This window comes from Gorilla gorilla, chromosome 1, assembly GCF_029281585.2.
Source record: "Gorilla gorilla gorilla isolate KB3781 chromosome 1, NHGRI_mGorGor1-v2.1_pri, whole genome shotgun sequence".
NCBI lineage: Eukaryota > Metazoa > Chordata > Mammalia > Primates > Hominidae > Gorilla > Gorilla gorilla.
Genome location: NC_073224.2, coordinates 233,733,971 through 233,750,345, shown reverse-complemented (window position 1 = coordinate 233,750,345; position 16,375 = coordinate 233,733,971). Strand labels below are relative to the sequence as shown.

At 42.0% G+C, this 16,375-nt stretch overlaps 1 protein-coding gene across 17 annotated transcripts in view; it reads left to right on the top strand.

Annotated features, from left to right (window-relative positions):
* The window catches only part of CAMTA1 (calmodulin binding transcription activator 1), a 986,830-nt gene that overhangs the window by 84,889 nt on the left and 885,566 nt on the right, over nt 1-16,375 (top strand). The window contains exons 4-5 of one of the 17 annotated variants that reach the window (XR_008678610.2): nt 1,357-1,440; nt 15,811-15,917. The exons of 14 other annotated variants lie outside the window; for them this stretch is intronic. Coding sequence is in view for 1 of the 3 variants with exons in the window: in XM_031010138.3 (XP_030865998.1) it covers nt 1,357-1,365 (9 nt within the window). In the remaining 2 variants the exon portion in view is untranslated. Of the gene's footprint in view, nt 1-1,356; nt 1,651-15,810; nt 15,918-16,375 lie in introns of those variants that run through there. 2 more of the 17 variants (XR_010132531.1, XM_031010138.3) reach the window with 2 other exon arrangements.

Sequence of the window (16,375 nt, the reverse complement as noted above, 5' to 3'; positions counted from 1 at the left end):
ACTCGGACCGAGTGCATGAGCTCTGCAAGTTACTTTAACAAAACCTAATCACAGGAACAGACATCTGGCATTTATAGAGTTTGTTTATTTATTGATTGCCGTAAGCCTCTAGAAAGAATATTCTGTTTCTTTTAATAAAATCCTTTTGGAAGTTGTCTATATTTTAATATCTAAGTGTTTTTGGAATTTAATTTTAACAAGGTTAACTCAAATGTTAATTTATTGTGGGCTACAACTGAAGTAGGAGAATGTAAGAAGAAATGGCAAGTGGGGACTCTTGTAAAAAGAATGGTAACTAAGTTCTTTTTCCTGGTTATGCTCATGCCATTTACTCTTCCGTATGGCAGGCCATTATTTACACTGCTTTGTACAATCTGCTGTCTAGTAAGCACTAAGGAATTTGGATCCCTAAACCAGGGAGCATATAGCCTGCTAAAGCTTAATTTTTAGACAGGAGACACTAAAGATGATTGTGTTATGATACTGTTCATTTTATATACTAGTGAAATGAATACTGAAATTATTTAGTATAACCATTAATTATAGTGCTTACCATTACTGCAAAGTTTGTCATGATTTGGGTGGTAGCTTCATGTTTCAAAACAAAACCATAGGTCTATCCTTTTAAAAAACATAAACTGCTTTAGTTTGTTAATGGGGAAAGTGAGTAAATAATAACACTTATTGAAGAAATGAAGCCTGTCAGATACAGGAAAAACAAAACAAAAAACCCTTGTAGATATTCCTCGTGTCAAGCCCCTATTAATTCTGTGTAATTCCAGTAGAACTAGCAAGTTATTTTGCTTAAAATGTCTTTTTTTCCCCTGTGCAGTGAAAGTTGAATGTGAGACCACATCTTAATAGATATAGTTACACGGTTTATTTTATCATGTATCACTTTATTGCTGTCTTCTAGAACATTGTTATACTAAATGTTCCAATAATGGAAATTTTATGCAGCTACTTCAAATGAAAAATTTGCAAAAACTCAATTTTGGAACTCATTCCTTGAGGAGAGGAAAAAACTCACCATGCTGTGACCACATCAGATTTCTGATATGTTGGCAACTTATCAAACACTGTCATTTCCAGAAAACAGGTTATGGGGTCAAATTGAAATATCAGCACTTTTGGTCACTTTCAGTTGACGATATTTTAGGTTTTAATGATTGAATGGTTAAATTAAAAAAAATTGTTGGTAACAGGTAATGAAAGTGTGGTTTTGTATGTAAATAAAAATGGCTCTACACGACATCAGGAATGATGGGGTTCAGTTACAGTGGAATCTTTTCAAGAGCTTGATTTTAAATTCTCAGAGATACTAGTTTTACTTACTGGAGCTCCTTTGTTTTGCAGAGATCATGATGCAGCCGTCCTTTTGGATTTCTTTTTAATAATGTGTGACCCTTCACCTTTGATCCCCTGACCTGCATTACCTTGGTAACCATTTCATTTTTTAATTTAATTTCATTTTTTAATTTTGGTGTACAAGCTGTAACATTTCATCTTTCAAAGTGTAACACGCTGATTTCCTCAAATAGAGATACCCCTTTTGAGTGATAAATTTGCAAAATGCTGTCTTCATTTTCTGTATTAAAATTCATTTCAGTTTTAAAATAAAGTGTAATCTGTGTTTTCATCCTTTTAAAATTTAAGTTTAATGAGTGCATTTCCCCATACAGTATATTTCCTTTTTTATTCATGTTTTGCAGAAGCTGAATTGATATTTACGTATAACTTACACACACCCAGGACACCCATACCTCTTCTCTACTCCCAAACCACCCAAACCATTGCCCCTCACCTTCTCACACATACACCCTCACCATCACCATCACCACATACCCCTTCCTCTGCAGAGTAACTTATCTTTCTTTCAGAAATAGTAGCAACTTGAATTTATTAGTCTTAGCTGCCACATTATACATCTACAGATTATATTTTGTATTCTGAAGTATTGTGGGGAGAAAAAGCTTAGACTTTTAATTTTAATTTCATTTAAGGACTAGAAAAATACAAAGTTGCCTCATTACCCAAATTCACCTTTCCCCACTCTTTTAATATTTTATTTCTTTAATTTTAGGCATAAGTTAAGAACAAGCAATTTAACATGACCAAAAAATGTACTTTTGTCTCTGCCAAAACCTGGTCAGCCAGCCCTGGTAGTCTCAATACCAGATTGATTTCTGCCATATGCAATTTCATGACTGTTTTTCAAACAATGCATTTTTATTGTATTTCTCTTTTCAGAAAATTCTTAATCTAAAGCAAAACAAACCAAAACCAAAAGACAGAAACCAAACTTGAGTCAGTTCTTTGAACTGGCAAGATACTCCTTAGAAATCATATCCTTAAAAAAAATCATGTGAATTCTCTCAGCATGGCCCACTGAAGCACAGATTACTTTTTAAGTGTCTCATTATTTTATTCTCTAACATTTAATGCTGATGTTTTAATTGCACACAGCTGAAGCTGCTAAATGAGTACTGAAATGGATTTAAGTCCTCTTTGAGCTTTGTTGATATCTATAAAAGTTTATGTCATTCATTAGAACCACAAATTAAAATTAGTCGTGGTTAGCTGTTCACTGGCGATTGGAACTCTCACGAACAGTTTTGTTCAGGCTCACGAGCTTGTTCTTGCCTAGTATACTTGGATGCCTGAAAAGCTGCCTTTGGCCTGTTGGGTATGTTTTCTTTTCACAGAATTGCAAAATATCAGAGCTGAGAAATACAAATAGGTAAACCATCCTATGATTATAAAGCCCCTGTGATTTATAATGTCCCAGTAGTCAGGAGCAACTTTTTTGCTAAACCTTGAATTTTAAGGTGATTTTTTTTTTTTTTTTAAATAATGCTTTTCACAGTTGTGCTGGCATGTTTACCAGATCCCCAAAGACTTTTTTGCCTTAAGTATGTCCTTTATTTGTTCCTTTGATGCCATGTCCTTCTAGCACTAAAGGAATGGCATCTGGCTCAGTGGATGGTACATGGAAGCCATGTGGGGGGCCATGACTGCTTGTTGCCTCCATTCCTCTTGCTCAAGCAGCCCCAAACCGGCTGACCCCTGAGGGATGAGCTGGTTGATGGTCCCCAGGAGAGTCACAGCTCCCTGCTGTTGGAATCGGCTCCCCTGGGGCTCCCATCTGCCTTTGAGGTAGACAGTACTTTATTTGTAAGTCCAGTAGCAGCTGAAGAGAAATTAATAGGTTAAGACGAGAAAAGTTTTTAATTCTCTTATTTTATTTTACGATTAGATCAGTTAGATTTTCTTTAAAGTTTTCTGCTTAATGCATTTTAAGATAACCTCATTTTTCTAAGAGAGCTAGTACATGGACGCATTTATGGCTTATTTCCAATGAGCATTGTTTATTTGGTTAGCATTTAGGACATTTAGTAGACTGTAAGCCAATGGATGTTTTTGTAAATGTGATTCATTGAGAAAAACCTTCATTTGAGAGTCAGATAACCTGCTTTGGACTAGCAAAGTCTCTGGATAAGTTATTGGTATCTGTTGAGGTAGTCACACAAAACTGAAATACTCCAACAGAAAGACTTCAGAAGACTTTCATTTTGGTGTAAAAACAGTGAAATTAGCTGTTTGACTTAAAATATAGGAGTTGTAAGACATTTCATCGATGCTACTTCTGTTTTATCCTCTGTGAAATGTAGATACTGTGTGTCTCCCACTTGCTTTTTAGGGTTGTTGGGAGGATAAATGAAACTGTATGACAGACACACTGGGAACTCAGAAGAAAGGTGCTGTTGAAACTGAACCTCATCCTATGGCTGTGCCGTTGGCAGGCATAACCGGTGTGCTGAGAGGCAGTGGTAGTGAACCCCGTGGTGAAAGGCCAGGACCATGGGCTCTGGAGCCAGGCTGCCTTGGTTCGAATCCCACCTCGACCTCTTGCAAGTGGTCTGACCACAGCAAATCACCCAACCTCTCTGTGCCTGAGTTTCCCCCTCTTTACATTGGGGATGATAATAGTACCCACTAAAGGATCCTGGTGAGTTTTAGCTGAGCACATGTCCACAAAGTGCTTAGAGCAGTGCCTGCCATGTAGTATGGCTGATCCTCACACCCAGAAAACCCCAGCAGGGGGACTCACACCTTACAGAAAATCAGATTCGAAACCATTCCCCAGTAGTCTTCTAACACTGACTTAGAGACCCTTATATGTTTAGAGAGAGGAACTGAATAGTTTATGGTAATTAAGCTCCTCTAAAACAGATGCAGGTTCAGGTGCATAAAGTTAAATCTGGGTTTTTAATCTCTTAGGAAGAAAAGTTTAGATCACAAAGAGCTCCATAACCCTTTGTTGATAGGTTCTTTTAACTGCTTTTGGCTATGGAGGGACAAGGAAGGAAACCTGAGGGACAGACCCACCTTTTACCTGCTTAGCCTTTCTCGTTCCCTTTTACGCTTGGTAAGGTGTCTAGGTAGCTTTGAAGGAGTCAGAAGTGTTGAACTGTTTCAAGGTTTTCACCCAGCTGCGGGAGGCTTCGTTGTCCTCTTGAGTGAGGTGGAAGGGACATCACTGCCTTTCCTGAGTGTGTAAGAATGCCTGTTACATATTCATCCCAGGGCTTTCCCTACATTTTAATCATCCACATTTACCTACAAGGTGGGTGGTATGTTCACCCCATTTTAATGGCACATGAGAATGCTGATGCCCAGATAGGTTAAATAAATTCACCCAGGCTCACACCCTCAGTAAACTGCCAGACAGGCACTTAAATCCAAGTGCCATTCATATCACAGCACTGCTGCCTTGCATTGAGCTGCAAACCTGGCTGAGCCACTCCTCAGAAACGGTTTTGCCCTTTTAGTTGCAGGGACCTCAGCTGTACGCATTATCATCCTTCAGCCATCAGACCTTTTTTTGTTTTTGTTTTTGTTTTTGTTTTTTGAGATGGAGTCTCGCACTGTCACCCAGGCTGAGTGCAGTGGTGCGATCTCGGCTCACTGCAACCTCTGCCTCCTGGGTTCAAGCGATTCTCCTGCCTCAGCCTCCTGAGTAGCTGGGATTACAGGTGCCCGCGACCACACCTAGCTAATTTTTTGTATTTTTAGTAGAAACGAGGTTTCACCATGTTGGCCAGGCTGGTCTCGAACTTTCCTGACCTCGTGATTTGTCCACTTTGGCCTCCCGATGTGCTGGGATTATCGGTGTGAGCCACCGTGCCTGGCCCAGACCTTTTAATGCAACAGCGCCCCTAACTTCTGAAGGCCCCTAGCTGGCTTCAACAACCGCCCCTCTTCCTGCCCCCCATGGAGGGCTCTGTCATACATGTGTCACTTTTAGGGACTCTTATTACCAATGACCTCAATCCTGGCTGCACATCCAGAATCCTCTGTACAGCTTTTAAAATAATTCACTTTTTAAGAAACACTTGCCCCGTCCCAAGACTCTTGTTCTAGAGAGATGGATAGGTTCAGAAATACAGGAAGTTTATTTTGTAAACAAGAAAACAAATAGGTCCTTACATTGTGCACATATGGATCTGTGCTTCTGGAGTGTGGGCCAATGCTGTTAATTATGTAGTTGACTCCATTGTAAGGTAAAATGAGTTTTATGGGCCAGTTCAGTTGTTCAGCCAACAATTGTTAGTACTGTTTCTGTAGGAAAAGTTCCTGGCATCCACCCTGTAGAATACCATCTTCCATGAGTGAGCACTTGATCCCCACAGAAGCCAGGTTTGAATTTAGTTAGAGTGAAATGAAGTAGAGGGCCCTGCTTGCTTTCTTGTTCTTTCATTTTTTTTTCTCTTCCTCTCTTTTATGGGTTTATCGTTCCCTTCTTTTCTTCTCCTTCATAGTTCCCTCTTTCCTTGTTTTCTCTTTCTTCCACCATCTGGCATATGTTTACAATGTATCTGTCATCAGACTGTGAGGTCCCTGAAATCCTTCAGGTGCCTACCACAGAGTTGACGTGCAAATGAATGTTTATTTTTTAATTAATTTATTTTTTTTTTGAGACAGAGTTTTGCTCTTGTCGCCCAGGCTGGAGTGCAATGGTGTGATCTTAGCTCACTGCAAACCTCCGCCTTCTGGGTTCTACTGATTCTCCTGCCTCAGCCTCCAAAGTAGCTGGGATTACAGGCGTGTGCCACCATGTCCAACTAATTTTTGTATTTTTAGTACAGACAGGATTTCACTATGTTGGCTAGGCTGGTCTCGAACTCCTGACCTCAGGTGATCCACCCGCCTCAGCCTCCTAGAGTGCTGGGATTACAGTGGTGAGCTGCTGTGCCTGGCCAAGTGAACATTTCTTAATTTGTCTTAGTATCTGTCTTTCAAAGAAGTAGGTACTGCCCGTCATTAGCTTGAAAATTGTCAGATTTTGTTTGTGATTGTCTGTCCTAACTTAGGTGGTTTATCTTGAAGATCTTAGGTAATTTAGCTTCGTAGATTTAGATAGATCGAGAAATGGCAGGCTTCAGTCACTGAATAGTACAGAATGTTGGGCAATAAGATGGATTTGGACCATTCAAGGGAGCGCTTATATCAGGCTTTTAGCATATCTGCTGCATAGTTTTTAGAGCTGGAAGGTCTAAGATCATCTGGGTTGGACCCTTCATTTTTGGTGGTGAGGAACCCATTCCTGAGAGAGAAAGGTGCTTCTTCGGTGCCCGCCTCCAGGCCAGGACTTGCCTCCTTCTCCTCTGTGTCCTTAGCTGAGTGAGAGTTGGGATGGCGGAGAGCAGAGGCAATGTGACCGTATAGCTGCTGCGATTAACTGCCTGCCTCTAGACATGTTGGAGAAACAGTCAAAGTAATCATCCTTCTGCGCTCCCCCTCCCATGGAAACAAATGATAGAAGGTTAGGGCAGTTTTGAGGGCAAGCGGCAGAATTCCTCACTGTGAAAGTCGGGAAGCTTTGCTTGTGCCCTAGACCCTGTCCTTTTGGCCTTGGCACCACCAAGTGGGCTGCTTTAGGTGTCCATCCTGATGGTGTTTAACCCTGCTTGAGGCTTTTGAGGACACTAAGAAACACATGGTGAAGGTGTGGAAGGATTTTTTGTCATTCCTCAATGAAGATCTGCCCTAGGTAGAAAGGGAGTTAATGGAGGAAAAGTTGGCAACGCTATTGCTGCACCATCAGGAAATAACAGAAAACATCTCCCATTTGTTCTCATTTGTGGTGATTGTTTCCCTGGGAAACTGTGGCCGTGGTTACCATCATGCTGTGTGATGCTCCCCAGAATCCTAGGATTAGACTAGATTTTCCACTTTCCGCACACATCTTCAGGTGGGGTCGCAAATACTCCATATGACAGACTATCACATACACTGGTCACAGAACTTCAATTATTCAGGTTTGGATATCCAGCCCCTTTTCTCTCTTCTGTGTGGATCCTTTTGAGTAGTTTATACCTCTAAGCCTTTCGTATTTCCAAAGGAGAAACCAGAATGACTTTTGTCACTCTTTTGTAATGGTGGGAAAAGAACTGGTAGGGGAAACTACCAAGGTTTGACCTGGGATCTACTTTACCTGCTCTAGTTCACCTTGGAGCATCTGACCATACATAGGTCCTTGCACATAGTAGATACTCAGCAAACATTAACTGTCTTTTCATTTCTCATTAGCACAGGTAATTAGGAACAGGAGCTGATAGACTGCACGTATCTGTGCAGAGATATATCTGTAATTAAAGATTTAATTAAAGAAACACCAGACCAGGCAGATGGTTCTTATCCCTGCATCCTGTAAACCAAACAGCCGCGGCTTTTCGATCTTGCAAACATGCAAAGCTGAGAGTAGCAACATTCATGGTGGTACACCAAAGGGAATAGGTTATCTTATAAACTAACCATAATCTAATTTTGGTAGCACTCTATGTGATGCCAGATTCAAGGATAATCATTGCAGTTTGAAATGAAAGACAATACATCAAAGTTATGTCCCAACCAAAGCTTTTAAGCCTCAAGTCAAGGGCATTACCACAGCCCAGCTCGTAGATCACAAGACGTGTGGTTTTGTGCTAGATCACAAAAGCTGACAAGGTGTTATTTAGGATCATCAGCTAAATACAGTGTTAAATTAGAGGGCTATCATTCTGATTTTTCAGGCACTGCCACTGTATAGCAGTACAGAATTGAGAAGTGACTTGTACCTGCCTGCCTCATGCAGATCCTCTCAGCCATGTCACAGTGACCTTAATGGTCAATTGAGTGCAGAATTCAAAAACAAAAAACAAAAACACCCACAAAGAGTGACAGAAGATGACTTCTCTCATATCTTAGCACTTTTCCAGGAACCGCTCCCCCAAGGAACCCGAGCGATTTGTTCTAGTTCCGTCGCCATCAGCAGGAAGCTGGATCAGTAAGGGACGTGGGCAGATGGTAAAGTCCATGGCAGTTCACCATGACCGCTTGGGCTTCACCCATTCCATAACCCCCAGTTTCTTACCCCTCCTCAAAACCCTTCACTTTGTCACACATGTCATTTTCAGGCATTCAGTGCAGATAGGCAGCTGTGCAACAGGATTACATACTAGTTGATACAAGTATGTTTTTACCACCTACATCTCACTAATTCATTTTCTACTTGGTAGAACCAGTACTGAAGATGTTCATTTCTTTTATCACAGCGAAGAGTTTTAGTTTAGAGGCTAGGAGAGTAATTTCTACTTTGCTGAACAGTGAATTACCTTACCATCCCTGCACTTCTTTTAAAGGAAGTAGAGTTTCCGCTTGAAAAAGAGTCCATGTTATACCGGGATAAATATAAGGATCTTCACATTAAAGAATATGTCATCAAATGTAGAGCCTGGAAGTATTTTATCTTAATACCATCTATAAAACTCAGTCATCCTAGGAGAAATGTGTGTGTGTAAGTGTAAGGAGACATACCAAACCCACAAGACCCTGTGATGTGCTGTGAGCGAAGCCTGTGTTTTGCTGGTAGACAGAAATGTGTCCATCACTTTCTGGCTTGGGGAAGACTTCAGGTATTTGATGATATGTCCTTTGGTTTCAGAAGTCAATTAAATCTTAGCTGCTTTGAGTAAACAGCCATTTGTGGTTGTGTTTAGAAAATACTGTAAGATCAGATTTGTGCTACTAGGTATTAGGTTGGCATTTTACATGTGGAATTTGAACCTGACTATGAAATCTGTTTCTTCTCTAATTTGGTTCAAGACCTGAACATGTAACCTTTGAGTATACAACACAGGTTTAGATTATAAAGGCTTCTTTTCCTTTTTTCTTTTTTTTTTTTTTGAGGCAAGGTTCTTGCTCTGTCACCCAGATGAAGAACCCGCCCACTGGAGTGCAGTGGCATAATCATGGCTTGCTGCAACCTTGAACTCCTAGGCTCAAGCAGGCCTCCTGCCTCAACCTCCCGAGTAGCTGGGACTACCTTTGCTGCTGCGCCTAATTTTTTTTTTTTTTGGCTTTGTAGAGACGGAGTCTCTGTTGCCCAGGCTGATCTCGAACTCCTGGGCTCAAGTGTTCCTCCTGCCTTGGCCTCCCAAAGTGATGGGATTGCAGGTATAAGCCACCATGCCTGGCCCTGTGGGAGGTTTCTTATAAAGTGAAACCACTTGTTACTCAGAACGGCATTATGCCTCGCTTCAGGGTGGGAAATAGAGAAGCATCAGCAACCCACCTGGAATGGTAGGCTTTTTATTTCTCTTTCTCTAGTAGGGTTTTTTTTTTAAATTTTATTTATTTATTTATTTTTATTTTTAATTTAATAGAGACAGGGTTTTATTCTGTTGTCCAGCCTGGAGTTCAGTAGCACGATGATCATCACTGTGACCTCAAATGCCTAGGCTTGCCTCTGGAGTAGCTGGGACCAGAGGTGCATACCACCACGCCCAGCTAACTTTTTTGTTTTTGTTGTATAGACAGGGTTTCGCTATGTGTCCAGGTTGGTCTCGAGCTGTTGGCCTCAAGTGATCCTCCTGTCTCAACCTCCCAACGTGTGGGGTTACAGGCATGAGCCACCATGCCTAGCCTCTAAAAGTGTTTTTTTTTTTTTTTTTTTTTCTTCAAAGACAGGGTTTCACTCTGTTGCCTAGGCTGGAGTGCAGTAACATGGTCTTAGCTCATGGCAACCTCCACCTCCAGGGCTCAAGCAGTCCTCCCACCTCAGCCTCCTGAGTAACTGGGACCACAGGGGCATGCCTCCACGCCCAGCTAACTTTTTGTGTTTTTGTAGAGACAGGGTTTCACTGTATTGCCCAGGCTGGTCTCAAACTCTGGAGCTCAAGTGATCCGCCCGCCTTGGCCTCCCAGCGTGCTGGGATTACAGGCCTGAGCCATTACGTCCGGCCTTTAACAGATTTTAAGGAAGCTTTTGCTCTGTCTGATATCTGTATGATCATGGGAGGGGAGTGGAGTGTTCTGCCCACCCCAGAGTGACTTAAATTCAAATATTTATTTGTTTGTTCAATAAATACTTATTGAATACCGAGTACTAGGCACTGTCCTAGGTGTATCTAGAATGAAGCAATAAACAAAACCGTGTTATTCCCCTGGAAGAGCTTATTTTCTGGTTGGGGGAGAGGAATAATAATAAACAATAAACAAAAATAAATAACAGTAATTGCGTGCTTATATGTGCCAATTACATTTATTAACTCACTCTTCAGAATACTGAGGAAGTAGGTGCTGTCATTATCCCCATTTCATAGACAAGGAAACCGAGATACAGAGAAGTTGAATTAACTTGCTCAGCATCACATAGCTAGTAAGTGGTGCTGTTGCATTCCTGTCCAGGTCATTGGACTCCAGATTTCATGCCCTTAATCACTGTGGTATTTTGTTTCTGTTTTAAAAAACTGCCCAATCTGTTTATTTCTAAAGAAGGAAAGAAATGTCAGTGATAGTGTGGTGAACAGTGCAGCAAGGTACACAGTGAGAGGGTTCTTGCATGTCTGTTTGTGCGTGCTATTCTAGTGTGACTGAGCGGGTATCTCACATGAGGTGAACTGAAGGAAGCAACACTGTGACCACTTGAAGGAAGCAACACCGTGACCACGTAGGTGTCTAGAGTGAGTATTCCAAGCAGAGGGAACTGCAAAAGCAAAGGCCCTGAGATAGACAGAGATAGATTTGGCAATGGCGAGAGAGAAGCCAGGAGAACGACAAGGAGGCCTGTGTTGCTGTGCAGAGCGTGGGAAGGGGCAGGGGAGGGGAGGAGCCAGGAAGTAGCGTCCTGTGCGGCCCCGCAGGGCTTGGCACGGTCTTTTGGTTTTGCCGAAAGAGAAGGAAAGCCACCTGAGGATTTTTGAGCAGGAAAAAGACATGACAGAAAGGATCATTCTGGGCTGGGCATGATGGCTCACGTCTGTAACCCCAGCACTTCGGGAGGCCAGTGTGGGCGGATCTTGAGGTCAGGAGTTCAAGACCAGCCTGGCCAACATAATGAAACCCCGTCACTACTAAAAATACAAAAAATTAGCTGGGCATGGTGGCGGTTGCCTGTAATCTCAGCTACACGGGAGGCTGAGGCAGGAGAATTGCTTGAATCTGGGAGGCAGAGGTTGCAGTGAGTGGAGATCGCACCACTGCACTCCAGCCTGGGAGACAGTGTGAGACTCTGTCTCAAAAAAAATAAAATAAAATAAAATAAAATAATCACTCTGAATGTAGTGCAGAGAATCTTCCAGGGCAGGGCCAGCAGACCACAGCCCATGGCAGGTTCTGGCCCACTGCCTGTTTCTATATAGCTAGCAAGCTAAGAATGCTTTGTATATTTTTAAGTGGTTGAAAAAAAATCAGTATTTTATTTCACATGAAAATTATATGAAATTCAAATTTCAGTGTCCAGTTCCAGTTCTATTGAAACAGAGCCACACTCTTGTGTGTATTATCTGAGGCCGCTTTTGAGCTGCAACAGCCAAGCTAAGTAGTTGTAACAGGGAGCATATGGCCCATAGAGGCTGAAAGATCTATACTGTTTGGCGCTTTACAGAAAAGAGTTGTTGATCCCTGGTTTGGGATAGAAGTAGGGAGACCAGTGAGGAGACTGTTGCAAGAACTGATGGTGGCTTGGACAGAGCAGGAAGAAATGGTCATATATGGGGTATGTTTGAAAGGAAGAGCTGGTAGACTGTATTAATATAGGAAGAGTCAGGGATGATGACCGTGTTTTTGCACTGAGTAACTGGAAGAATGCTATTCTTCTTTACTGAGATCAGGAAGACTGAGAACAGCAGGTTGGGGAGGAGGGGTGAAGAGAATGTAGGTTGTGTTTTGCACCTGTTGACTGTAAGGTCAGGTGGAGATGTTCAATAGGCAGTCATATGTTTGAGTTTGTAACTTCAAGGAGAGGCTGAGGCTGGAGCTAGATTTTGAGTGTTTTCAGCATATAGGGGGTTCTAAAAGCCGTAGGACTGGATGAAATTTTTTAGGGAGTGTGTACAATAGAGAAGTCCAGATGTGGAGCCCTGGGACACCCAATGTTAAGGGGAAGCGGGTAGAAGGGAAGCAAAGGAGAATGAGAAGCAATCAGAGAAGGAAGACAGGAGACGGGGGTGTCCTGGAAGTGCATGTTTCTCTTTGCTTTGCTTTGCTTTTTTGAGACAGAATGTCCCTCTGGTCTCAGCTCACTGCCACTTCCACTTCCCGGGTTCAAGTGATTCTCTTGCCTCAGCCTCCCAAGCTGGGATTACAGGTGTGTGCCACCATGCCTGGCCAATATTTTTATTTTTAGTAGAGATGGGGTTTTGCTGGGTTGGCCAGGCTGGTCTCTATCCCCTGACTTCAAGTGATCCACATGCCTTGGCCTCCCAAAGTGCTGGGATTACAGGTGTGAGCCACCGCGCCCGGACAAGGAAGCTCATGTTTCAAAGCAGAGTGATATCTGTGTCAGATGCTGCTAAAGCTGGAGCAAGAAACAGACGGGTTTCACTGTGGGCTTGGTAGCGGGGCGATCGTTGGTGACTTTGATAAGAGCTGTATGAGTGAAATGGTGAGAATAAAAGCCCAGTTCCAGCTGGTTCAAGCAAAAACGACTGGATAGGGAGCTGAGCTGGTGCTCTGAAGGAATTCTGCTTTCGGCAGCCTAAGTGTAGGTCAGGAGAGGGCAGGGAGTTGGATTTAACCTGGGATTAGGATTTTGCCAGGTGAGTACAGTGGAGGGAGGAGGCATAAGGGAGTTGAGCATTGCGCAGAAGAGTCGATGTGAGGATTGAGGATAGACCATGTGGTCTAAGCCAGGCAAGGAGCCAGGAGGCATGAAGGAGCTGAGGGTCAGTAAGAGGTCATGGGGTCAGTGGATTCAAGGAGTTGTTGGAGTTGGGATAGTCGAAGAGTAGATAGAGGGCTTGAAATTGGTATCATGGAGGGGTCAGTTTTGGTTACATCAAGGTCAGGGGCTCTGCTGTACAGTAGCAGTGTCAGTGAGACGTGTAATTTTTAATGTTCTAGTAACCATATTTTTAATAAGTAAAAATAAAGGAAACTAATTTTAATAATATATTGTAATATATTTTATTTTACCCAGTAAGTCTACATTACATGACCATGTAGTAAGTATAAAAATTGAGATGTTACTTATTTTGGTATGAAGTCTTTGAAATTGGTATATATCTTATATTTCCATTACCTTCTGATTTGGAGTAGACACATTTCAGGTGCTCAGTGGCTGCCTTACTGGACAGCTCATGGGATGGCCATGGAGTGTAGTCCAGGATTATCACAGGGGAAGTGTTTAAAGGAACAAGGAGGCCATGGTTCATGAAGGATTGGCCGTGTAGATCTAAAACCACTTCTGACTCCTTCTGAGGGGAGCAAGGCTGAAGAGGAAGGAGGGGACACCATGGCGGTTGGTAGAGGTCATGTGCTTCAATGGCTGAACCTAGCAGCCTTTTACCATGCAGAGAATTTAGCTTATTCTCTAGACACACACACACACACACACACACACACACACACACACACACACACACAAATTTTGTTTGGCTTTGATCCATACAGTGTGTTTTTAAAGATGAATAAAAATTGATAATATCAGGTATTTTTTAGCCTTGTAGGCCAGGAAAAAGTAAAATATTTTGAAAGAGTAAACAGGAGCGTCTCAGCATCATACATGTTACTTTTCATCTTAATCATGTGAGCCTCTCATGAAAGCGTCCAAGGAGGAGGTTAATGGATGCCCCAATTCTGTACCTTTATCAGGTTTAAGCTTACTTCAGTTTCCCTTTAGTTTGTTGCCTGCAGTATCATAATTAACCAAAGAATTCTTCTCAAAAATTACCCTCAAAAATCCTATAAACCCCACTGTTAGGAAGCGAGCCCATTTTGAGGAAGTATTTGTGAACCCTGTGTTCTTGGATGCCTTATATGTTGAAGGAATAATTACTTGTTCATTTTGTAGTGCTAAAATCCTGGGAATGCCCAGCCTAAGCAGTCTAGAGCATGTCAGTATCCCACCTTTGGAAATCTCCTAGGAGCATGTAGAGACTCTGGTTTATCATTAACTGTGTTGCTTTCCTATCTTTTTCACAAAGTATTCTCCTTCCCGCACCATTGTATTCACATGACAGAAAGCTCAGTTAATGCCATTTAGTAATAATGAAAGCTTACTCATTACATACATTTTCTTAAACTCTCTTTATTCTAATTAAAATGTTTCCATCTGATGAGGAAGTGTATGGATACCAAGAAGTGGAAATTAAGCAAGAAATTAAAAGAACATTAATGGCTTTCTTGTAATTTGTTTTGAGGTTTTTCTTCCCGCTAAATGGTGTTTTGCTTACAGAGTCACCCCTCACACAGAAATCTTTATGATGAATGGACTGGAATAAATCCCAGCAAAAGAAGAGCTATTTTATGATACCACTTGTAAATTACAACACATGTTATGGAAGTATTTGCTTTTTTAAAAATATTAGCTTTTTAAAGGCATTGTTAGTATAATTAATTTGGCACACACACAATTCTAGTTTCTTTGAAAGTGAAGGTCAGTGTGTGTGTGTAGGGGATTAAGAAAATGAGAGTTCTGACATTTAAAAAATTATTTTGTATTTATACCTGAGTCATTAGAATGCTCAAACCATCCAAAGTATAACATTTAAACTTGTAACTCATTCATTCATTCATTCAGAAATTTGCTGCGGAAACTTAAACTTTAACCAGCATAGCCAGCGTAGCCTTAACCAGGGCAGGTATTTGGTCTGCAGTAGGCAAGCCTTTGCCCCCATCCCTCGTCTTCAGGCTACAGAGTCCACATGCATGCCATTGCTCTGGTGGGTTCTTTTTCTGGTCATTTGGCCTTGTCTCTACTAATAAAGTATTCATTAACTTGAAACTCCTACCTCTGAATGTAGATGCAGGTGAAAGCAGAGAAATACCAAACCCACCCCTTCCTGATCAAGTGCAACATGCCCCACCCAGCTGCATCTCACCTGCTCCCTCCCCTCCCCTGATGTGTGGACACTCTTTCTGTCCGTTCCTACTTGCTGTTCCCTTCTCTGCACGAGTCCTTCCACTGGAGGGCAGCCCGCATGCCACTCCTCCCATGCACCTTTTCTTGGGAACTGTGTTCAGTACAGCCTGTCCTTTGGTTCACTCTTACCCTGGGCACTGCTTCCCATGTCCTGTGCGGGCCCTTGCCATAGCATATTGTGATTTATCTCTGTTGGTGTCTTTACTCCACTCAAGTGGGAGCTCCTTGGGCAAGGGTGCTGGGCCTCCCTTATTTTTGTTTTCCTTGAGCCCACCATCTGCACGTGGTTATGGGTGGATGGATGGGGGAAGTGACAGTGGGGTAACATACCTTCAAGCCCAAAATGTAAACTTAGTAAGTGTTTTGGAGGAAGAGAAGAATAAATACTGTTTTTGTTTATACAGGTCTTAAAATTTTGGTAGCAGAAAGCAAATGTGCAAAGAGCAATGGAAAACAAGTCAGAAGCTGCTGTCTGATTCCAGAGGAACTCGTATTTTATGTAAAAAAAAATGTAATTGACATTTGATTGCCTTGAAATCTTCAATTTGTTGTGCTGATACCTTAAGTAACTAATTATTTAGTTGAATAACTACTAGGGAAATAGGCCATAAATGTCACTCGTGCTTTCCTTGTAAGAAGCCCACAGCTCTTTTCGCAGCATGCTCTTTTCAGTACCTGTTCTAGGTACTTGTGACTTGTGAAAGTCACTGGCCTCTGCGCATTGGGCACAGGCCTGAAGGCGATGTTTTACTCACATTTTGTCCACTGGAATTAAACAGCTGTGCTGATATTCAGTTGATTTGAGGTTTGTTTGGAAATCAGTCCCAAATTTGGGAAGCAAATGAGACAGAACCCTCCACACCCCACCACATGCTTCCAGCTCATCCCATGAAAACTCATGAGCACAGTGTGGAGTGTTTTATCTACAGCCACTCCCTTTTTGACCCTTCCCCCAAAATAGTGAGGGAG